The following is a 24,910-nucleotide window of genomic DNA, read 5'->3' on the forward strand; positions in this document are numbered from 1 at the left end:
CTTTGCTGTTCCCTCTGCAAGTATTTTGTGCTCTCAGACCAGCTTGCCTCCTTAGAGAAGACTTCCCTCTCTCAAATGAAAGCAAAAGCCCTTTTTTTAAAGGCTTTTAAATAATTTTTAACATCTCCTCCAGTGAGCCTGATATCCAGTGATGCTGAGAACCACTGTAGTAAATGAGTCTTGCTTTTGCTTACAATGATTTTTCTGCCAATTTACTTCTTGGTACCTGTTACCACCTGTGGATTAAGAAACTGGAAAACCAACATGTTGGAAGTGGAGGAAGGAAAGAAGGAAGGGAGGGAGGGAGGGAGGAGAAAGAGAGAGAGGAAGAGAGGAAGGGACAGAAGGAGAGGGAGGGAAGGAAAGAGGGGGAGAGGGAGGGAGGGAGGGAAGGAGGGAGGAAGAAAGAGAAGGAGAGAACGAAAGAAAGAGAGAGGGAGGAGGAAGGGAGGAAACAGGGAAGAAGAAAGGAAGGAAGGAAAGAAGGAATGAAGGGAGGGAGGGAGGGAAGGAAGGAAGGAACGAACGAATGAACAAACGGAGGGAGGGAGGGAGGGAAGGAAGGAAGGAAGGAACGAACGAACGAACGGAGGGAGGGAGGGAGGGAAGGAAGGAAGGAACGAACGAACGAACGAACGGAGGGAGGGAGGGAGGGAAGGAAGGAAGGAAGGAAGGAAGAGGGGAAGGGAGGAAGGGAGGAAGGGAGGAAGGGAGGAAGGAAGGAAGGGAGGAAGGGAAGGACAACCTGTACTAATCCAGTGCCAAAGGTCACACCTATGTGCTAAACACAATGGTTATGTTCATAAACTCTAGAGAAGTCATACTACCTGTACGAACTTTTTTGTTTTTCTTAGTTCATGACATTTAACTCTGAATCAGAGTTGAAATCAGAGAAACCAAATGCAAATGTACCTCCTTAGAGCTGCCTTCCTCAGCTTCCTGGGTAAGGAGAGCCATTTCCTCTTCTGAGCTTTGATAAGGCTCTTCAGTCTCTGATACACTTTCTTACACTAATTACTACTATTTTTTGTTTACTGTCAGCTCCTTAGGATAAGAGGCTTGGCCGTATTGTTCACTGATACATCCTCAACACCTACACAGTGCATGATACATGGTAGATGCTTAGTAAAATAGTGAATTATATGATTCATTTATTCATTCAACAACTATTTCCTGAATATCATGTGCCAAGCAGCATCCTAGACTTTGAGAATACAGCTGTGAACAAAACAGCAATAATCCTCATCCCATTACATGCTAATGTGGAGCACAGACAAGATTAATAATTACAATAAAATATACAGCATGGTAGATAGTCATAAGTGCCAAGAAGAAAAAACAAAGCAGAAAAAAACTAATCTATGATGATAAAAGGTAGATCAGTGGTTGTCTAGGAACTGTGCTGGAGAGAGAGAGATGGATTGTACAGGGGAAGAGAGAGACTTTTTTTTTTTCTTGCAGTACGCGGGCCTCTCACCGCTGCGGCCTCTCCCGCCGCGGGGCACAGGCTCTGGACGCGCAGGCTCAGCGGCCATGGCTCACGGGCCCAGCCGCTCTGCGGCATGCGGGATCCTCCCGGACCAGGGCACGAACCCGCGTCCCCCACATCGCCAGGCGGACTCCCAACCACTGTGCCACCAGGGAAGCCCAAGAGGGAGACTTTTAAGGGATGATGAACACATTCTGTCACTTGACTGCCATGGTGGTTTCACAAGTGTATATACCAGCCAAAATTAATCAAATTGGACACTTCAAATTGATACAGTTTATTGTATGGAAATTGTAGCTCAATAAAGTTTTCAAAAATTAAAGCAGAAAGTGGAGGACTAAACTTTTAGAGAGGTGGTCAGTGAAAGCATTATTGAGAAGGTGAATTTTTTTAAAAAGACCTCAGGAAAGTGAAAAGGCTAAATCTATAAATATGTGAGTGAAGACCAATCCAGAGAGAGGGAACAGCAAATGCACAGACTCTAAAGAGGGAGCACACAGCACGATCCATGAATCAGCAATCAGCATGGGTCTAGCTAGAGCAGACTGAGCAAGGGAGAAAGCTATTAATCTGATTGTGAAAGGAAGCCCCTAGAGTGAGATGAGAGCCATGAATACATTAACTGACTTAGGCTTTAACAGAGTCACTCTGTTGACACACTGCTGTGTGTTGACAATAGGCTAAAGAGCAGATGCAGAGAGGTCAGTTAGGAGAATGTTATTATAATCTAGGAGAGAAGTAATGGTGATCTGAACAGAGTAGAGGGGAGTGGTGAAAAGTAATCAAATTAAACCCAACAAGATTTGATGATGAACTAGATGTGGGCATGAGAAAAAGAGGATATGAACTGGAAGAATGGAGGTACCACTGACTGAGATGATAAAAAATATAGGAGGAACAAATATGGGAGGCAAAGAAGGAGCTTAGTCTGGGGCATATTCCATTTTTTGATACCTTTTTCACATTTAAATAGAGTTCTCAAGTATGTCATAAGTATATACCTGGAATTTAAGGGAGAAATCCAGTTTGGAGATATAAATTTGGGAGTTGTTAGGCTATAGATAGTATTTAAATCCATAGAACTGGGACTTCCCTGGTGGCGCAGTGGTTAAGAATCCGCCTCCCGATGCAGGGGGCACAGGTTCGAGCCCTAGTCTGGGAAGATCCCACATGCCGCAGAGCAATTAAGCCTGTGTGCCACAACTACTGAGCCTGCGCTCTAGAACCTGAGAGCCACAACTACTGAAGCCCACGCGCCGAGAGCCCATGCTCCACTACAAGAGAAGCCACCACAATGAGAAGCCCACGCACCGCAACAAAGAGTAGCCCCCACTTGCCGCAACTAGAGAAACCCCGCGCGTAGCAATGAAGACCCAATGTAGCCAAAAATAAATAAATAAAATAAATTAAAACAAACAAACAAAAAACTAAATGAGATCACCTAGGAAGTGTGTTGGAGATAGGGAAGAAAACAGGACCAAAGACTTAAGCCCAGGGACACTCCAACATTGAGAAGTGGGGTAGATGAGAAAGAACCAGCAAAAAAAAGAGATATGAAAAGGGAAAAAAAAGGAACGGACTAGAAAATTAGGGGGAAAATTAGGCAAATGTGGTGTCCTGGAAGACAAGTGTTTCAAAGAAAAGAGAAGTCAAGTATGTCAAATGTTGCTCATGGATCAAGTCTCAAAAGGCTGTCATTTAAGACCAAAATAAATGCAAAATCATTATATAAATTTTTGAACAGAGGCTTGGTTAAGAAAACCAAGCATATTAATAGTAGAGCATTCTAATCTTAATACATCAAAAATATTAAGTACCACTTATTATTACACAATTCTTACATAAAACATACCCCCAAATGTCTACTTTTTAATGGGTAAATTATCAACCACTGAAAAGTTCTGATTTTAATTGTTTCAAAACTAGATGACCACTTACATTTTTTCCCCACTAGCTATTACCTATTCTCTGTTATGTAAATATTCATTCTAATTAGTAACGTTAAAAGTTTTTTAGCATCTTTTTCTCTTTTGTAAAACATTTCCTTCGTACAAGGTATTTTTTGTAAATAGTTAATTCAGAGTTATTCAGAATTTAAATATTAAGTTGTGGATCTCCATGTTTGTTTTTTAGCAAAAAATGAACACAATGAAAATCACAATGGCTTTCAAGAAGGACCAAATTTTTATTCTATTTATTTTCTGTGTTGTTATAGACTTTAGGCACTGTCCTTCTACAAATTATATCTTGGAACTGTAAGTTTAGGACCACAACTTTAGAAAACAAACTATTATGAAACACATCTTTGAGCTACAAAAAAGGGTTGACCCATTCAGAATTAAAGTTTAAATAAACTCAATGTTCAAAACCTGATATAAAATATAAAATGGAAAATTCCTTTATTTAAAAAAAAGTGGGACTTCCCAGGTGGCACAGTGGCTAGGACTCCGCACTCCCAATGCAGGGGGCCTGGGTTCGATCCCTGGTCAGGGAACTAGATCCCACATGCATGCTGCAACTAAGAGTTTGCATGCCACAGCTTAGGAGTCCACCTGCAGCAACTAAGAACCGGTGCAACCAAATAAATTAATTAATTTAAAAAAAAGTCTTCTAAACTGATTTAAGCATCCTCAAGCTGTTAAATTTCATCAATCTGTACTGACAAAGGGTGGTTTGTTTATTAGATTAGCTTGACTAATTTCTCTGGAGGCTTTCCTTTATTACATTGTTAAAAGTGAAAATCCAACCTTAAAAACAAGAATTATCAGAAATAGACGAAGCATTACAGCGTGTATAACCAAATAAGATTATCTAAACTTTCCTCCATAGCTACTGAGAATAAAGCAACATGATCTCAAAACGGTGAGTAAGTGTTAATAAAATAAAATGGCATTTTATTTACTCTATAACCCATCTTTACAAATTTTCCCATATATTGGTACACATATAAATTTATGTATGTATGTAAGAGAGAAAGGGCATGAGAAAGAGAATGTGCTTTAAATTTTGCTTCTTCTATGACACAAAGCAGGGAGTTGTGGTGGCTCTACTCCGGCTTATGAAGCTACAATGCTACGTAAGAGAGCTCAGCATAAACTGATTATTAATCACAGGTTTTAGCAGGTTCTTATTCCTTACCACCAGAATTATACAAGGAGATCAGTGTACCTTGTTGTAGAAGGAATTGTGGAAATTAAAAACAAGTGATTACTTTCTTTTGAGATTAGATGTTTACCTGTGTTTTGGACAAAATGCTGGCCTTTTAATCCAGAGCCTAACCTGTCTTGATCCTAGAAATCAGAGTGTGTCTACCATTGTATATACTCTTTTTTTTTAACCATTGTATATAGTTTCTTGATATGTGATATTCTGTAATCTAACTGCTTGAAAATGACAGAGTTGAGCATATGATCAGTTGGCCAGAAAAAAATTATATCAGTAAAGGTAGATTCTATCTTCTTCCCTCTGTCTGCTGAAAACACAACCCAAAACTAGAGGAGTTTTGGTACACTAAAACTTAAGTCTAGAAAAGGCAATAACATTATTCATTGTTTTAAAAAGACAATATGGACTTCCCTGGTGGTCCAGTGGGTAAGACTCTGCACTCCCAATGCAGGGGGCCTGGGTTTGATCCCTGGTTGGGGAACTAGATCCTATATGCATGCCGCAACTAAGAGTTTGCATGCCACAATTAAAGATCCTGCATGCCACAACTAAGACCAGTGCAGCCAAAATAAATATTTTAAAAAAATAAAAATAAAAAAGACAATAAAGAAACAGAGATTTATATTTCAGGATCTCTACAGGCAGGGAATCTCTAAATGCTTATGAAAGAACAATTCAGCAGAAGAAAGAAGAAATAATTTACTACTAAATGGTTTAGCATGGAAGCTGTGGCTAAATGTTTCCTCACAAAACATCTTACTGGTTTTGAAAAACAAGAAGTCACAAAAGAAAAACCAACATGTCTTTATAAAATGCCAAAATTCAGTCTCAAAAAAAGAGAAATAACCATGTATGAGACTCTACTAAGCATATAAATTATCTCCCCAAAAGTTACTGCTTAAAAAAAGAAAACACTCTATGAGAATTTCTATTTAAGTTCCAGGAAAGGAAAACAGTGGTATTAATGAAGTAAGCAGAACAATAAAACTTCCCTAAAGACACATGCCAGATTGCAACAGTCCTCAAGGCTTAGGTCCCTCAGTGATTTATGATCAAATACGAAAGGATCTCAATTATACGAGTAAAACACTGATGTTCTTCCCTTTGGACAAGAAATGTTCACCACAGAGTTTTCTGTGTACTTTTATAACTGAATTCATGCTTTATTCTTGCAAAAATTTTATTTCTGTTGAAGAAAAACATTCACTACAAGAAAGGTATTTAGGTCACTAGTGCATAGTCATTTTCTCTAGCTTTACGTATTTCCATAAATATATACTGCCTTAGTTACTTCTCTATTACTTTGCCTTCCTCATATCCCAAAGGCATTATATATTGTGGTTAATAAGAAAAAAAAGTTAATGCATGCACTTGGCTGCCAATTGTCAAATGCACTTTTTGGACCAAAGAAAGAAGTAATGCAGACAAACTGAGCAGGAGAGAGAAATTTAAATAGAGAGGGAAAGATAGAAAAAACCTACCACATCTAGTGTATGAATAAATAGTCCCCAAGCACTTCATAAATTATGGCAAGTAGAAGTAATATGCCAACATATACTGAATTCTCACTGTAAAAATTTAATAACAAGCTATATTAACATTTCAAGTCAGAGTAGTTGGCACCTTTAACACAGTGGTTCTCAACCTTGGATGAATACTGAAATCACCAGTTTTTAGTTGTTGTGTTCTTTTTTTTTTTGGCCACACCGCGTGGCATGCGGGATCTTAGTTCCCCGACCAGGGATTGAACCCGTGCCCCCTGCAGAAGAAGTGTGGAGTCTTAACCACTGGACCACCAGGTAAGTCCCCCTACCCTTGTTTTTTTTTTAATCACCAGTTTTAAAGAATACTGATGCCCAGGTCCCATCCCCACAGATTCTTACTTAACTGGTCTGAAGTACGTCCAGAGCATGAAAATTTTTAAAGCTCCAAAAGTGATTCTTATGTGTAGCCATGATTGAGAACCACTGATTTAAAATGACAGAAATTGAAGACAGTAATTTAGTTGTTGGGGTACATGGACACACACACCCCAGAGTTCAAAAAACTTGCTCATTCTTCTTGGAAGCAACCTCTTAATATCCTAGAATCATTAATTCTCTCACAAGCTCATCCAATGACAGCAGTGTAAAAATAAATTTGCCTTTGTTGCCTATACGTGTTCTAAAAACTGCTAAGTTGATTTAGTAGAGTATTTCATAAATAACATTCACCTAGAAGCTGACAGAAGTACTAACCAAGGATCCAGGCCTCACAAAAACATTTCCGGTAGGATCTGGGTTGTATATTTTACTGCCAGCCTAGGTTCTATTACAGTTTACTTCTTTCTTTACAACTTTTCTTGACTTAAGAATATATTTGCGTTCAAAGGATTTTGTGGGTTAAAGTGCATTTTCAATCATTTTCACAGTGACCATTTTCTTTACAACTTTGAAGTATAAGTAATGTACAATAAACTGCATATCTAAAGCATGCAATTTCATAAGTTTTGACATACATATATTTACATCCATAAAACAGCTGCCACAATGAACATAAACATTTTTTCACACTTAAAAATTTTCATGCACCCCTCTGTAATCTAATCTATTCCTCCCTCTACTCTTATGCCCAGGCATCTGCTTTCTGTCACTATAGATTACGTTGCATTTTCTAGGATTTTATATGAGTAGAATCATACATTATGTTAAAAAAAGCTTTTATCTGGCTTACTTCACTCAGCAAATGATTTCGAGATTCAACCATTTTGTTGCGTATATCAAAAGTTCTTTCCTTCTTATTGCTGAGTGATATTCCTATCAACGCTCATGATTATCGCATTGTATAACCAACATGTTTTATAACCAACATGTTTTCTTGGCACAGACTATTGTGAGAAGCTAACAAAAGCTCCTAGATGTTGGTGTCAATGGTTTTTGGAAAAACTAAGTCTGGTAATCCCCATTTTATTTTATTTTTTTAAATTTAATTTTATTTATTTATTTATTTATGGCTGCATTGGGTCTTTGTTGCTGCGCTCGGGCTTTCTCTAGTAGCAGAGAGCAGGGGCTACTCTTCGTCGCGGTGGATGGGCCTCTCACTGTGGTGGCTTCTCTTGTTGCAGAGCACAGACTCTAGGCATGTGGGCTTCAGTAGTTGTGGCTCGCAGGCTCTAGAGCACAGACTCAGTAGCTGTGGTGCACGGGCTTAGTTACTCCGCGGCACGTGGGATCTTCCCAGACCAGGGCTCAAACCCATGTCCCCTGCATTGGCAGGCAGACTCCCAACCACTGCGCCACCAGGGAAGCCCCAATCCCCATTTTAGTTCTCACTTTACCACTTATCAGCTATGTTTGAAGCAAGTCACTTATCTGTCACATACACCTTCTCTGGAAAATGAGGATATACCACCTCACCTACGTAATTCACCTTAGATGAGTACTCAAGGACTCTCTGACTTCTAAGACCTATTGATTCTATTGAAATAGGTAAACCTTCTAAAAAGATAGGAGTGCCCATCTGTTTATATACTGTCTGTGGCTGCTTTTGAGCTGCACCAAGAATGATGAGTACTTGTGACAGAAACTGTATAGCTGTCAAGCATAAAACGTCTGTCCTCTCAAAAAAAAGTTTACCAACTTATTCTAAGTAATCATGAAATGTTCCTGAAGCTAGCTAAAAAATCATGTGTAGGGCTTCCCTGGTGGCGCAGTGGTTGAGAGTCCGCCTGCCGATGCAGGGGACATGGGTTCGTGCCCCGGTCCGGGAGGATCCCACGTGCCACGGGGCAGCTGGGCCCGTGGGCCATGGCCGCTGGGCCTGCGCGTCCGGAGCCTGTGCTCCGTGGCGGGGGAGGCCACAGCAGTGAGAGGCCCGCGTACCGCAAAAAAAAAAAAATCATGTGTAGTGATGTTTAGATTTACTGATTGACAAAAACACATTCTACTGTTCTAAGAAAAAATGTTTTTTCTTGTTACTTTAGCTAAAAAAAATGGAAGAAAAACCATAGGAACTTAAAAATAGATTTTTTAAATCCCTGTGTCAATACCCAATAAATTCAGATGGTATATAAGTTACTAAAATCAAAAGGCACATTATAAACCCCAGTTCAAGAAATATTAGGAAAATATCGAGTTAAATACTATAATAGTTTTCTAGGAAAGTCAAAGTAGATATGTATGTTTTCATATTCCTGCCCAAATGATAAATACTTGACAAAATGAAATAATCACTACTGCCAGAATAAAAAATGAACAGCCTATAAAAATGGCTGGTGAAACTTAGGTATCCAAGAATACTTTCTGCACCTTTCTGTCAGATTTTTGGTCTAGGAATAATAGGAGGAAGGCTGTATAACACAGTGGTTAAGAAAATGGACTTTAGGATCAGAGAAACCAAAGTCAGTAAAGGCAATTAGCACTATTGTAAAATAACTGAATAAAAGGTCCTCAAAATATATTTTGAAAAAGAACAATTTTTTAAAGGAATTATCTTTTAAATTAAAATTAAAGTCATTAGGGAACTACAAATACTGGAAAAACCCTAAGAAACTCAAGAAGGGATTATGTGAGGAAACCTGCCAGCTAAAAAAATGCGCTCATCATTAGAAGAAAAGATATAAATTTCTATTATAGGATGTAATAGAACCACTTATTTGATTATTTATCTGAAAATAAATCTGGTTAGCTAATTCAATGATCTGGGTTTTCTCTTCCTAATTACAAGTTGCTGCTTTTTTTTTTCCCAAAAGACATATACCAGGTCATTAAAAGTCTGATCTGGCAGTCATCTGGAGTACAAACTGAAGACTTCAAAGAAAAACCATGTAGATGTCTGCTATAATGACATTGGAAACTGCAAGGAAAGCAGTACTGTTTTGTAAATAATCAAGATCAATTAAAAACAATTTGTAGGCTAAGGACAGAAATAGTATACTTTAGGGTCTTTAGGAACAACACAATGTTGTAATTAAAATACATTGCTGGGACTTCCCTGGTGGTGCAGTGGTTAAGAATCCACCTGCCAGTGCAGGGGACACGGGTTTGAGCCCTGGTCCAGGAAGATCCCACATGCTGCAGAGCAACTGAGCCTGCGAGCCACAACTACTGACGCCCGTGTGCCTACAGCCCGTGCTCCCCAACAAGAGAAGCCACCGCAATGAGAAGCCTGCACACCGCAACGAAGAGTAGCCCCCGCTCACTGTAACTAGAAAAAGCCCGCACGCAGCAATGAAGAGCCAATGCAGCCAAAAATAAATAAATAAATAAAAATAAATTTATTAAAAAAAATACATTGCCTCCTATACCTGAATGCCTATAAAGATGAATTTTGTGAGATAGGTTTGTTCTATGTTGTTTAGTCTTAATTCCTGGTCTTTACTTAGCATCTTTATCATTGCCTTGGAGATTCTGACCAAACGCCACAAACTCAGATCTAACCAAAAGGGAACAGTGGCCAACTTCTGTGCAATCACCTTATTGACCCACTTTGTTCATTTGAGATAGATGCTGGAGGCTGGTTTTCAGACTCTATCCACAGTTGGGAATATCCAAACTTTCAGATGATTCTATCTTTGAAAAGGGATTCTGAAAACCAGAATCTTTTCCTGTTATCATTATCCCTACAAAGACTGTTACATAAAATCATTCTGAATGTATGGCTAATATGTAATGGAAAAATACAGTTTACAAAGAGAAATTGAAATTGAACTCACCTGTCCACTTTTCCCTATTTCCAGCTCCATTATGGCAACAGGAGTGTGCATTTGAGCTGAGTGTCTTGACTGCGATTTGCCATCAACTCTCCAGCTCAAGCCCCGAAGCCCACTGTCCCAGCGGCTCTGGTTCATGAGGCTCTCTCGGATTTTTGTCTTATGGCTCTTCCAGAATTTGGAAATGACAGCAGCTTGGTCAGATGTGATCCCGCCTTGCTTTTTGGTTTGAGCAGTCAAGAATGCCTCCAGCTGGTTGAAATCCATGTCTGCAGATGCAATAGACTATAATGACAGAAAAAATAACAAATATGAATTTGGTAGATAACTAGAAAAAGATGCATCTTAACTACAGATCACATTTTGAGTGATTCTTAATCACTGAATAAGCTTTCAAAAAGGGTCATCAAAAGACAGTAATGAGAATAAGCGCTTCATAAATACAAAAATATTCCCTTTGAAAATACTGAATATCAGAAAAGCTATTGTGAAAAATTCCATTTTGGGAATTCCCTGGCGGTCCAGTGGACAGGACTCCACGCTCTCACTACCGAGGGCCCAGGTTCAATCCACAGTAGGGGAACTAAGATCCCACAAGCCACGTGGCGTGGCCAAAAAAAAAAAATCCGTGTCACTCAAATTCTCTATCAATAACTAGAATCTATAAATATCCAGTTCCATGATGAGGAAATAATAAAATATAAATAAAATTAAAATGTAAAAATAATAAAACAAGAGAATAAAATGAATTAGTGCTCTGATGAAATCTTACATAATTTCACAGTGCCTTATAGCCAGGCTTGGTTTGATATACTATAACTGGGTAATGCCTTGTCCATACAAAGTACTAAGTAAATTTTGTTAAGTGAATGAATTAGTTTAGTTTTATAGCCCATCTTCAACCAAATAGCTCATATCCAATAATAATACTCTGAAACTGTATACTACTTTATTCTTTTCCATAAGTTTTCAAACCTTAATTGCCATTGCTGTTCTGAGAACAGTAAGCAGCTAAACTGAAGCGGGAAATCATCAAAGGGCTGGGGCAATGGAGCCCTGAATAAATCAGTGATGGTTAATGATTTGGTCTCAGAACAAGCTTTCCCCTGCCTGGCCATGAGGATTGGTATGAGCTCCAAACCAAAATATCATAGTACCTCCTTTCTCTGGGCACAATGATTGATCCAAATTAATCTCCCAATTTAGGAGGAGAAGTGGTCTTGCCTCCTGGGGTCATGGTACCAGAAGAACATGAGACTGGAGGGTTGCAGACAGACATCTTTGATCTTTTGGCAAAAGCCTGATTGCAATAAAATAGAATGAAGCCAAGCAGAGATGAGAGTGGGTTCTAATGGAAATGGAGTGATATCCTGTTCTGTAATCCCCAAGGCCTTGGTTCCTGCAGACCTTTCTTCAACTCTGTATGTTATCTCGGCATCTTTTCCACCTGTAGGCACCAAAAACTCCCATTTACTATTCAAGGTAGTTTAAGCTGTATTCCTATTATTTGGAACCAAGAGTCCTGCCTACACTTGAGCAGTAGCAGTGAGAACAGAGAAACGTAAAGGTAGACAGTGTACAGGTGGAGTATAAGTAGAATAGGTGGAACGGAGGCTGAAAGACAAACATGCTGTCTTTCATTTCTCCATTAATATGAAAAAGTTGTATGATAAATATTACAACATAGATTAAAGATATTTCACATTACAATTCAACAAATGTTTACTGAATATCTGCCTATTTACCAGGTAGGAGGATCCAAAATCTCTGGCTATGCCACTCAATAGAAACATTAATTTGTATAATATACTATAATTAAATAAAATTATTTCCACTGGCACTTTGCTTCACACTATCACATCACAACACAGGTGATGTGTATTATTCTTTTCCTCAAAGCATATTAAGAAATCTATTCTGATTTAACTTCACTTGTGATAGAAGTTATTTTGGTTGGGTTCCAGTCAATAATATCTTGAACTGGGGTCAATTCATCCAAAAAAGGTGTTACCGTCTCTGTAACATATTCTTCTTTTTTTTTTTTTTTTTTTTTTTTTGTGGTACGCGGGCCTCCCACCGCAGAGCACAGGCTCCAGACGCACAGGCCCAGCGGCCATGGCTCATGGGCCCAGCCACTCCGCGGCATGCGGGATCCTCCCGGACCGGGGCACGAACCCGTGTCCCCTGCATCGGCAGGCAGACTCTCAACCACTGTGCCACCAGGGAAGCCCCATATTCTTCTTTTTACTTGCCCAACTCTTTAAAAATGTAAAAACCATTCTTAGCTAATGGGCTATACAAAAGTAGTGTGTCCTGCAGGATGTAGTTTGCTAACCCCTGCTCAAGAACATCCTACAAAACAAACTGACACATGTCCTACATGACTTGGCAATGTCCCATCTAATATTATGTGGAACCTGTTTATAATTACCTGGGCCTAGAAATTAATCTTTTTCTTTTTACATAAAAAATTATTCTTTGGCACAGTTTTAATAAGCTCTAAATTTTCCAGGAATGCAACTAATACAGCTTGTATCAATACGTTGGTTTGGTCAGAACTTTACAAATAGGTTGTTGAGCATTTTAGAAACTCTCATTACCAGTGGCAATACCATTCATAGTTTGATATCTGAACTACCAAAACAACACATCTATATATGTCTGCATTTACTGCTGCACAGTCACAGTGATTCTACATAGAGGTGCAAGTATTTGATTAATTCATTACATGTTCTAATGCAGTAATGCTTCAACATTTACATTGTTAAATATATTTTTTAAATTACTGTATTATTTTATTTTCCTTATAACTTTCCTTTATATTACATGTATGTTATATTATTAGAAGTTATACATGTTAATTTTATTATATGTGAATTATAATTATACATGCATTTCATTTAAGGTTAATAAAGGAACTGTATGGTCAGACCACTCAAGATGGCTGTTCTCTTGCTCTCTGTACATCCCCTGCCTGACCAGTGCCTGCTTCACCTATACCCTACACTATGACTGACCTTCCTATAAACTTGCCCCAGACCCCAGCCAGTGACTGTTCTTATCAAAAGGGCAGTGAGGGGTGTGCCCCTCTGCTGGCTTCTCTGGTAACTAATGAGCCAATCTGACGTAATTCCCCCTATAACTGGCAATCTCCCCTTCCACCCAGGAGCAAAGCCTGCCACCATGTCCTGCCTGCTGTCTGTCACACATGGTGGGGTGTTGCTCCAAGACTTTGCTTCAGATGTATAAGCTCCTCCATCCATTAAACCCCTGATGTCTCTGTCGCTGACTCTGAGCTCTTTCTTCGGTCTTGAAGCTGGGCAAGTGCAGGCCTTGTAGGCCTGCAGAGTGCAGCCCAACAGGGACACTGGAAAATATTTACTATAAAAAGGAAACTCTGGGTCTGATAGGTTTGAGAGCCACTGAGGATCAAGTCCAAACCCAACACAACAGGCCCTTCAAAATGTGAGCTGACTTATTATAAGCAGATAGGCTAGAGGCTCTTTGGAGAAAGAGAACCAAGAATGGCTCTCTTGACATAAGAGAACCCATTTAGGCCTAAGCCATTTTGTGATCTAAGCCTGGCTGCCATGCTTGCCCTTGAACAGATCTCAGTAATTAATGATCTTAAGGGAGGGAATGCAGAAACTAGGGAGGAGCAGTCAAGAAACAACAGTGCAGCCTTGGGGCAGGGGCCTGGTTCCTCAAGGGATATACATAATATATCTTTGAGTTCTGCAGGAACTAAGGCCCCCACCAGGTGGAGGATGGAATGAAGATGTTGATAGTCTAGACTTTAATCAACTAAAGCTTGGACTCTGCCAACCTTTGTCCCAGTTCTATGCTGAATTCTCCTCCGCTCAAGCCCCCTCATGAATATACATGTACCCTTAGTTTAAAACTTCCCCAATTTTGCTGTTCAGGAAGACACTGCTTTGAGAAAGATCCCCAGTGTTCTCCTTACTTGCTGCAAGTAATAAATCCTTCCTTCTCTCGATCTCTGGCTTGGTTGTGGCTATTGGCTCAATGCCCACCACTCTTGGGCAAACCCAGTTTTCTGGTAACATTATCCTCCTATCTTATTTTACTCCCTGCCTCCCACACTTGCCACTCAAACAGCACTAACTTGTTCATAATGCCCCTGCTACCAATCCCAATATGCTAGCTGCTTCTTTCTATGTGCCTCTGTTCACGCTATTCTAACTGCCTGAAATGTCCTTTCATCACCACCTTCACCAGATTAACTTCTATTCACCATTCAAGACTCAGTTCAAGCATGACTCCCCCAATATTCCTCCTCCCCTAGTAAGGTAAGGGTGCCTCTCTATTCCAAAAATGCCCTAATATCTCTATCATAGCACTTACCTCAATGTAATGAAGCTTTCTGTTTACAAGTCTATTTCACCCAACAGACTTTAATCTTTGACAGTCTAATTTGTGTATCTCTGCAAATATAGGATCTAACACAACTTTTTGAATTTATGTTCTAACAAGCACAACTGTATCAACAACTTTTTAAACCAAAAGTAATAAATGTTACAGATTAAGTCTAGAAGTATCTACAGTTACCAACTCCTTGCTCTACAAAATCTTACTATGTATATCACAAACTATAAACTCCTAGATAAAGCAGAAAATAATCCCATGGTGTTGATATCTGTTTGCCTAATCTAGCCTTGCAAATTAGCAAGGGGCTCAGAGCTAAAGGATATTTAGGCTAGGAAATCAGGAGAAAGGAAGAATCTGATTGAAAGATAAAAATGCAAACCATCATATTAATGTTATTGATAATGTTGTGCTGCTAGAATATAATCATAGAACAACCCCACATGATGTGGCTGCTGGTGGGCAGCTTGGAGAAACCACTGGTCACCTAGTCAACACAGATCAGCAATATGCTAAAAATGTATTTGACTGAAATATGATGATCCAATTACAACTTTTAAATGTTAAAAATTAATAATTAGCAGTTTGAAACTGAAATTTCAAATGAACAAAAAAAGTGAGGTAGTAAGAGACAGGAAAACAGAAGAGATGTAAAAACATGCCAAGTTGTTCTGTCTATTTCAGAGAAAAGAAACAGACTGATATGTATGCAAGTCCGATCAAAATCCTAGCAAGATTTTTTGTAGGTATAGACAAAATTATTGTAAAATTTAAATGGAAAGGCAAAGGAAGTGGAGTAGATAAAACAATTTTGAGTAAGAACCATAAAGTGGGAGGAATTGGTCTTCTGCATTTTAAGATTTAATTCACCGCTACAGTAATCAAGATTCTGTGATATCTGCAGAGAGACAGATACATAGACCAATGGAATACACAGACCAATAAAAACCACAGAAACAGACCCCCACAAAATGGGCAACTCATCTTTGACAAAGGTGCAAAAGCAATTCAATGAAGGAAAGAAAGAGAGCATTTTCAGCAAAAGGTAATCAAGCAAGTAGATATCCATAGGTTAAAAAAGAGAACCTCAACCTTAGTCTCATAACATATAAAAGTAAATTTTAAGTGGATCACGGGCTTAGATATAATGAAAAACTGTAAATCTTAGAAAGAAAAAGAAAGACAATCTTTGGGATCTAGGACTAATCAAAGCATTCTTAGACTTGACACCAAAAGCATGATCCATGAAAGCAAAAACTGTTAAATTCGACCTCATCAAAATTAACCTCACCATGTGCAAAAAACCCCATGAAGGGGATAAAGACATACTTCAAATTGGGAGAAAATATTTCAAGCCACATATCTAACCAAGGACTAGTATCTAGAATATATAAAGAACTTTCAGGGACTTCCCTGGAGGGCCAGCGGTTAAGACTGCATGCTTCCACTGCAGTGGGCACGGGTTCCATCCCTGGTTGGGGAACTCTTTAAGATCCCGCATGCCACACGGTGCGGCCAAAAGACAAAACAAAAAACAACTTTCAAAATGCGGTATTAAAAAATAACCAATCCCATTAGAAACTGGACAAAACATATGAGACATTTCACCAGAGCAGATATACAGATGGTAAATAAGTACAATGAAAAATGCTAAACATCATTAGCCACCAGAGAAATGCAAATTAAAACCACAATGAGATGTCACTATACACTTATCAGAATGGCTAAAATGTAAAAATAGTGACAAGACAGGATACAGAGACTCTGGATCACTCATACATTGTTGGTGGGAATGTAAAATGGCACACCCACACTGCAAAACATTTTGGCAATTTATTAGAAAACTAAACATGCAACTTCCATATGACCAAGCAATAGCATTCCTGGGCATTTACCCCAGAGAAAGGAGAACTTACGCCCATACAAAAAGCTATACACAAATGTTTATGCAATAGCCAAAAATTAGAAACAAACCAGACATCCTTCAACTGGTGGTTAAATAAACTGTGGTATATCCATACCATGGACTATTTCTCTACAATAAAAAGGAAACGGGCCATTGATACTACAACTTGCATAAATTCTCAGAGAATTATGCTGAGTGAAAAAACCCAATCAGGAAAAGTTACACATTGTACTATTCCATTTATATCATATACTTGAAATGGCAAAATTACAGAAATGGAAGACAGATTAGTAGTTGCTAGCGATTAAGGAAGGGGTGGGGGCTCTTTGAGGAATATGTGGTTGCAGCTGCAGCTGAGCTCGGGTCCACCCGCTCCTGCTCTTGGCTCGCCACTGTTTTTTCTCACCCAGGAACAAGTCAGTCAGGGAGGTACATCACAACCATGGCTTTGAAAGATACCAGAAAGATACCCGTGGAACCAGAGGTGGCAATTTCACCAAATTAGAATCACCCTATCCAGTCACAATGTAAAACCTCTGGAGAAGGTTTGTGCAGACTTGATGAGAGGTGCAAAGGAAAAGAATCTTAAAATGAAAAGACCAGTTTGGAGGCCTACCAGGACTCTGAGAATCACTACAAGAAAAACTCCTGCTGAAAGATTTGGTCTCTTTTTCAGATGAGGATATACAAGAAACTCATTGACTTGAACAGTCTTTCTGAGATTGTTAAGCAGATTACTTCCATCAGTATTTAGCCAGGAGTCGAGGCTGAATCACTACTGCAGATGCTTAAATCAACTATTTTAATAAATTGATTATCAGTTGTTTAAAGGGGAAAAAAAAAGGAAGGAGCAAGGGTGGGTGGGAGGAAAGTAGATGTGGCTATAAAACTGCAACATGAGGGATCTTAGTGGTGATGGAAAGTTCTGTGTCTTGACTGTACCAATGTTAATATAGTGGTTGTGATATTATACTACAGTTTTGCAGTACGTTATTGTTAGGGGGAATCAATAAAAAAATACAATGGTATCTCTTTGTATTATTTCTTATAGCTGCATGTGAATCTACAATTATCTCTAAATAAAAATCCTAATTAAAAAAGAAACCTACATCAGGCCTATTTCTTGCTCTAACTGTAAGTTCTTTAAGAGGGCAGAGACCTTGCCTCTCTTGTTTAATATTTAACCTCTGGAGCCTCGCACAGTGACTGGCATATAGTAGGTGATCAGCAAATATATACTGAACGAGTGAATAGTGGGATGAGCATGAAATCTGGAATCCCCCCCAAAAAAACTAGTCCTGTACTCACTTGATCTTGGGAAAGTCTTTTAGTCTTGTTGTACCTCAATTTCCCCATTTATAATATGTAGATATAATATAGAATATGGTTATTTAAAAACTTGGCTCCAAAATTCTTTGACCCTTCTCCCATGAAGAGTTAAGGGTCTATGTCCTATTTCCTAGAATATGGGTTGTGTGAGTGTTTGATCATGGCAATTCCAACTATACGACATTCTGGAAAAGTCAAAACTATAAAGACAGTAAAAAGATCAGTGGTTGCCAGGAGTTCAGCGGGAGGAAAGGAGAGACGAATAGGTGGAACACAAGGGATTTTTCAGGCAATGAAACAATTGTGTATAGTGTACAAAATCTGATACTAAATGGTGGACACACATAACTAAACATTTGTGTAGAAAGAATATACAAACAGAATGTACAAGACAAAGAGTGAATTCTAATGTAAACTGTGGATTTTAGTTAATAATGTAATCAACACAGGCTCCTCAACTGTAACAAATGTACCACACTAATGCAAGGTGTTCATAATAGGGGAAATTGCTTGGGAGCAGAGAGCAAGGGAGTATATGTTAACTCTCTGCACTTTCCATTCAATTCTTCTGTAAACCAAAAACCGTTCTTAAAACAAAGTCTATAAAAAACCCCCCAAAACTAGTGATAGATACAAAAACATGCATAAATTTCAGATATTATGCTGAATTTTAAAAGTTAGATACATCGAGTATATACTGTATGATTCAATTTATGTTAGGTTCTAGAACAAGCAAAACTAATCTATGATAACAGAAACCAGAAAAGTGGTTACCTGAGGCAGAGGTGGGGCTGACTGGGAAGAGGAATGAGGGAACTTTCTGTGGTGATGATAGGATGATAAGATGACAGAAGTGTGGATTACACAGGTACATACATTTCTCAAAAACTCAAACTGAATACTTAAGTACTATCATATAAATTATACTCAATTTTTTAAAAAGCAAAAAATAACTTCTTACAAAAAAGATACCATTTTTTAAAGTTTCAAATTCAAATGAAATACTGAGATTTTTGTAAAGTATATAACTGACAGAAGAGTAGTATACAGAATATATAAAGAACTCCTTGAAATCAAAAAGACCTACCAGCTAAAAACTTGACCAAAAATATGAGCAGACTATTCATAGAAAGGGAAACTTAATTATAAATCAATCAATAAAAATATGCTCAACATAACTAATAATAAAGAAAATATAAACTACTACCATTTCCCTTCCATTAAACTGGCAAAAAGTAAAATGCCCCACAATATTAAAAACTGTTTCTTCACTTCCTCACCAACAATTCTCATATACTGCTGTGGGAACAGAACATTTTTGAAGAGCAATTTTGCATTATCTGTCAAAATTTAAGATGTACGAATTCTAGAACTCAGCAACTCTTCTGCAATGGAAAAAACTTAGAGGAACTCTTATACATATGCACTGGGAGTCCTATGCAGGAATGGTTATTGCAACAATGTTGGTAATAGTAACAAATTAGAATCAACCCCAATGTCCGGAACAACAACAACAAAAATGGTTAGTGACATTCAAACCATGGACTAATACACAGTAAATGAATTAGAATTATATCTATCAACATGGATAAAGCACAAACACATAATGCTGAACAACAATAACAAAAAAGGCAGCTGCACACAAATACATAAAGTATGATACTATTTATATGAAATTTTATAAGGTAAAAAATACTATAAATTTAAAATACGTATGTAGTAAAAATGTAAAATTATGCATGAGATTGATAAACACCTAATGCAGGCCAGAGGTTACTTCAAAGGACAAGGAGAATGAAATCTGAGAGGTATATAGAGGGCTCTAGTAGTATCTACAATTTTTAAAACTAACTTTAGAACAGATGTACAGAAAACTTATGAAGATAGTACAGATTCAATATACCACACACTCAACTTCCTAGGCTATTAACATCTTACATTAGTAAAGTCACACTTGTGACAATTAGTGAATCAATACTGATAACATTATTATTAACCATAGTCTATATGTTATTCATATTTCCTTAGTTTTTACCTAATGTGCTTTTTACATTCCAGGATACCATCCAAGTTACATTACATTTAGTCATCATGTCTCCTTAAGTTTCCCTCGGCTATGACAGTTTCTCAAACTTTCCTTGTTTTTGATAACCTTGACAGTTTTGAGGAGTGCTGGTCAGGTACTTTGTAGAATGTCCCTCAGTTTGGATATGCCTCATGCTTTTCTCATGGTTAGACTGGGGTTATAGGTTTTGGGAGAAAGACCAGAGGTGAACTGCCATTCTCATCATACCACATCAAGGGTACATGCTACCAACATGGTTTACCATTGTTAATGGAACCTAGCTGAGGTAGTGTTTTTCAGGTTTCTCCACTGTAAAATAACTCTTTTCTCCCCCTTTTCTATAATCTACTCTTTGGTGGGAAGTCACCACGAGCAGCCCACACTTAAAGAATAGGAAGTTATGCTCCACCTCCTTGGAGGCAAAGTATCTATATAAATTATTTGGAATTCTTCTGTGTAGGTCAATGTTTTAAAATACCCAAAAAAGAAAGAAATAATAAAGATCAGAGCAGAAATAAATGAAATAGAGACTAAAACAAAACAAAACAAAAACAAAAAGATGAGTGAAACTAGGAGCTGGTTCTTTGAAAAGATATACAAAATTGATAAACCTTTAGCCAGACTCATCAGGAAAAAAAAGAGAGAGGGCCTAAATAAATAAAATCAGAAATGAACAAGGAGAAGTTACAAAGGATCATAAGAGATTACAACAAAAAAGTATATACCAATAAAATGAACAACTTAGAAGAAATGGATAAAGTCCTAGAAATGTATAATCTCCCAAGACTGAATTAGGAAAAAATATAAAATATGTACAGACCAATTACCAGTAATTAAATTGAATCAGTAATTAAGAAACAAAAACAAAACAAGCAAAAAAACTCCCAATAAACGAAAGTCTAGGACCAGAAGCCTTCATAGGTGAAATCTACTAAACATTTAAAGAAGAGTTAATGCCTATCCTCAAACTATTCCAAAATAGATTGAAGAGGAAGGAATGCTTCTGAACTCATTCTCTGAGGCCAGCATCACCCTGATACAAACCAGACAAAGACACTGCAAAAAAAAAAGAAAATTACAGGCCAGTATCACTGATAAACAAAGATGCAAAAATTCTCAACAAATATTAGCATACCAAATTCAACAATACATTTAAAGGATCATACATCATGATCAAGTGGGATTTATCCCAGGGATTCAAGTACAGTTCAAATCGAAAATCAATTAATGTGATACACCACATTAACAAGTTGGAGAATAAAAATCCTATGATCATCTCAATAGATGCATAAAAAGCTTTTGACAAAATTCAACATCCATTTATGATAAAAACTCTCAACCAAGTGGGTACAGAGGGAACATACCTCAACATAATAAAAGTCACATGTGACAAACCTGCAGCCAATATCGTACTCAACAGTGAAAAGCTGAAAGCATTTCCCTAAGATCAGGAACAAGACAAGGATGCCCACTCTCGTCACTGTTATTCAACATTGTACTGGAAGTCCCAGCCACAGAAATCAAACAAGAAAAAAAAAATAAAAGGAATCCGAATTAGAAGGGAAGAAGTAAAACTGTCACTATCTGCAGATGATATACTATATATAGAAAATCCTAAAGATACCACCAAAAAACTATTAGAACTAGTAACTTAATTCAGTAAGTTGCAGGATACAAATTTAGCATACAGAAATCTGTTGCATTTCTATACACTAACAGAGAACTATCAGAAGAGACATTTTTTTTTTTTTTTTTTTTTTTTTTTTTTTGCGGTACGTGGGGCTCTCACTGTTGTGGCCTCTCCCGTTGCGGAGCACAGGCTCCGGACGCACAGGCTCAGCGGCCATGGCTCACGGGCCCAGCCACTCCGCGGCATGTGGGATCCTCCCAGACCGGGGCACGAACCCGTGTCCCCTGCATCGGCAGGCGGACTCTCAACCACTGCGCCACCAGGGAAGCCCCAGAAGAGAAATTTTAAAAATAGTATCATTTACAGAAGAATAAGACACCTAGGAACAAATCTAACTAAGGAAGTAAAAGACCTGTACTCGAAAAACTATTGACACTAATGAAAGAAACCAAAGACGACACAGACAAGTGGTAAGATATACTGTGCTCACAAGTTGGAAGAATTAATTAACATTGCTAAAATGACCATATTACCCAAGGCAATTTAAGATTCAATGCAATACCTACCAAAATACCAACAGCAGGGACTTCCCTGGTGGCGCAGTGGTTAAGAATCCGCCTGCCAATGCAAGGGACACGGGTTCAAGCCCTGGTCTGGGAAGATCCCACATGCCGTGGTGCAACTAAGCCCATGCGCCACAACTACTGAGCCTGCCGTCTAGAGCCTGTGTGCCACAACTACTGAGCCCACGCACCACAACTACTGAAGTCCGCACACTCTAGAGCCCATGCTCCACAACAAGAGAAACCACCACAATAAGCCCGCGCACCACAATGAAGAGTTGCCCCCGCTCGCCGCAACTAGAGAAAGCCTGTGAGCAGCAACAAAGACCCAACACAGCCAAAAAACAAACAAACAAACAAAAACCAACAGTATTTTTCACAGAACTAGAACAAATAATTCTAAAATTTGTTCTAAAAGGCCACCTACTGAATGGGAGAAAGTGTTTTCAATCAATATATCTGGTAAGCAGTTAATATACAAAATATACAAAGAATTCATACAACTCAATATCAAAAAAAATTTTTTTTAATGGGCAGAAGACATAAACAGACATTTTTCCAAAGACATACAGATGGCCAACAGACACATGAAAAGATGCTCAACATCCCTAATCATCAGGGAAATGCAAATCAAAGCCACAATAAGATATCACCTCACAGCTGTCAGAATGGCTATTATCAAAAGTCAACGAATAATAAACGTTGGCAAGGACATGGAGAAAAGGGAACCCTCATGCACTGTTGGTGGGAATATAAACGGGTGCAGCCGCTATGGAAAACAGTATAGAGATTCCTCAAAAAATTAAAAATAGAACTACCATACAAGAATCATTAATCTTTCTAATTTTACTCCATATCAAAAGAGGAAAGCAAACTTGCTAGTCTAATATAATAAATATAAATTAATGTGAAAAATCTTGGTTCTTATGACCAAGAATAAATACTGGGGACATAACTTCAACAACCCAAAAGTACTATTTCTTAAGAGTGTATCAAATATAAGTGATAAATCAATGCAATCTAATAACTTGTAGCCCTTTTTAATCAACTCAATAAAATACTGTCAAAGATAAATAATAAACTTCTAGGATAAGTATCTTACTGACTCAAATATAAGATGACCTTGAATTTAGGTAATTCTATTTTTCCAAGAAAGAAACAAAGTTTAATTGTAAGAAATATTCTTTACCATGGTCAGTATTGCTAGTAACTCATATATATAATTAAAAAAAAACAAGCAGAAAATTCTCATCCACAAATAATATACTTACCATCAATCTCATCCTGCTTGGAAATAACTGTCTTTTTCTAGATATATTATATGTGGGGTTTTTAATATTGTAAGAAAAAAAATATTGCTGGAATATGCCAAGGCAGTTGTTTGGATAGATAGCTATTTCTTTAGTGAGTAAGTTATATCCAAGGAGAAAGAATGATTAGGAATTAAGCAAGATAATGCATGAGATATAAATATTTGCTTCTCCAACCCCTTAATGGGAACAGTAATTAAGAATTTCAGCAAGTTATTCACTCCCCTAATTTCTATTAAGTAAGTGAACTGGAACACAGCATGCAGATTTAAATTCATCATTTCTGAAGAAAACAGACTGACAAGCATAGAGGCTAACCAAGAACTAACAATAGTTCAACCCCAATAGAAACTACTCATGGTAACCAAAAACAAATCTTTACTTGTCAACAGTTCTGTGAAGGTTCCAAAAATATGCTATGCCATAATGTGCACACATTCCCTTAGTTAAGCCTATAAACTACAGAATGCTACCAGCTGTCAATACAAAGAAATTAAGACCCTGAGAAAGCAAAAGCAATTTGCCTCTACTGACTATTAATATTAGCTTGTTAGTAAGTAATAAAGAGAATGTTTTTTCTTCTGATTTATTTCACCAGAATATTTTCTGACAAAAATATATATTTACACAATTAAAGATCAAATACCAGGTCAGAAGATCTTAGTTGCATTTCTATAGCCTCTTGGAATAAAAAAAATCATATGATGAGCTAAAGCAAGTGAAACTGTCCAAAAAATGGTTTAGGTAAACTAGTGTTTTCTAATGCTCTTAAAAGTTTTCTTGTTTTTTTTTTTTTTAATTTGTGTTTATTTATTTGGTTGCACCAGGTCTTAGTTGTGGCAGGCGGGCTCCTTAGTTGCGGCATGCGAACTCTCAGTTGCAGCATGCATGTGGGATCTAGTTCCCTGGCCAGGGATAAAACCCGGGCCCTCTGCACTGGAAGCGTGGAGTCTTATCCAGTGCCCCACCAAGGAAGTCCTCAGTTTTCTTTTTTTTTTTTTTTGCAGTACGTAGGCCTCTCACTGTTGTGGCCTCTCCCGTTGCGGAGCACAGGCTCTGGACGCGCAGGCTCAGCGGCCATGGCTCACGGGCCCAGCCGCTCTGCGGCACGTGGGATCCTCCTGGACCGGGGCACAAACCCATGTCCCCTGCATCGGCAGGCGGACTCTCAACCACTGTGCCACCAGGGAAGCCCCCTCAGTTTTCTTGTTTTAAAAAAACTAAATATTTCCCTTGAAATTGCTTATGATATTATTTTAAGTAGAACATAGTCCAAAACATAAGCAGAAATAGTCCAAAAGGAAAGCAACTCAGTTTTTGTGTGTTTTGTTGTTGTTGTTGTTTTAATTTATTTGGCTGTGCCGGGTCTTAGTTGCCG

General features: G+C 38.1%; 1 protein-coding gene and 1 pseudogene across 4 annotated transcripts in view; one reads left to right on the forward strand and one right to left on the reverse strand.

Moving 5' to 3' along the window:
* Positions 1–24,910, reverse strand: part of COMMD1 (copper metabolism domain containing 1) — a gene marked incomplete at its 5' end in the record, with an annotated part of 180,849 nt that overhangs the window by 83,709 nt on the left and 72,230 nt on the right. For all 3 annotated transcript variants that reach the window (XM_079720436.1, XM_079720434.1, XM_079720435.1), the window contains one exon: positions 10,347–10,628. In XM_079720436.1, the coding sequence (XP_079576562.1) occupies positions 10,347–10,610 (264 nt within the window). The remainder of the gene's footprint in view (positions 1–10,346; positions 10,629–24,910) is intronic.
* LOC307064705 (small ribosomal subunit protein uS10-like) lies at positions 17,078–17,427 on the forward strand (annotated as a pseudogene). Its single transcript has one exon. The product of its transcript is annotated as a small ribosomal subunit protein uS10-like (transcript).

Source organism: Hyperoodon ampullatus (assembly GCF_949752795.1).
Source record: "Hyperoodon ampullatus genome assembly, chromosome: 15".
Lineage (NCBI taxonomy): Eukaryota > Metazoa > Chordata > Mammalia > Artiodactyla > Ziphiidae > Hyperoodon > Hyperoodon ampullatus.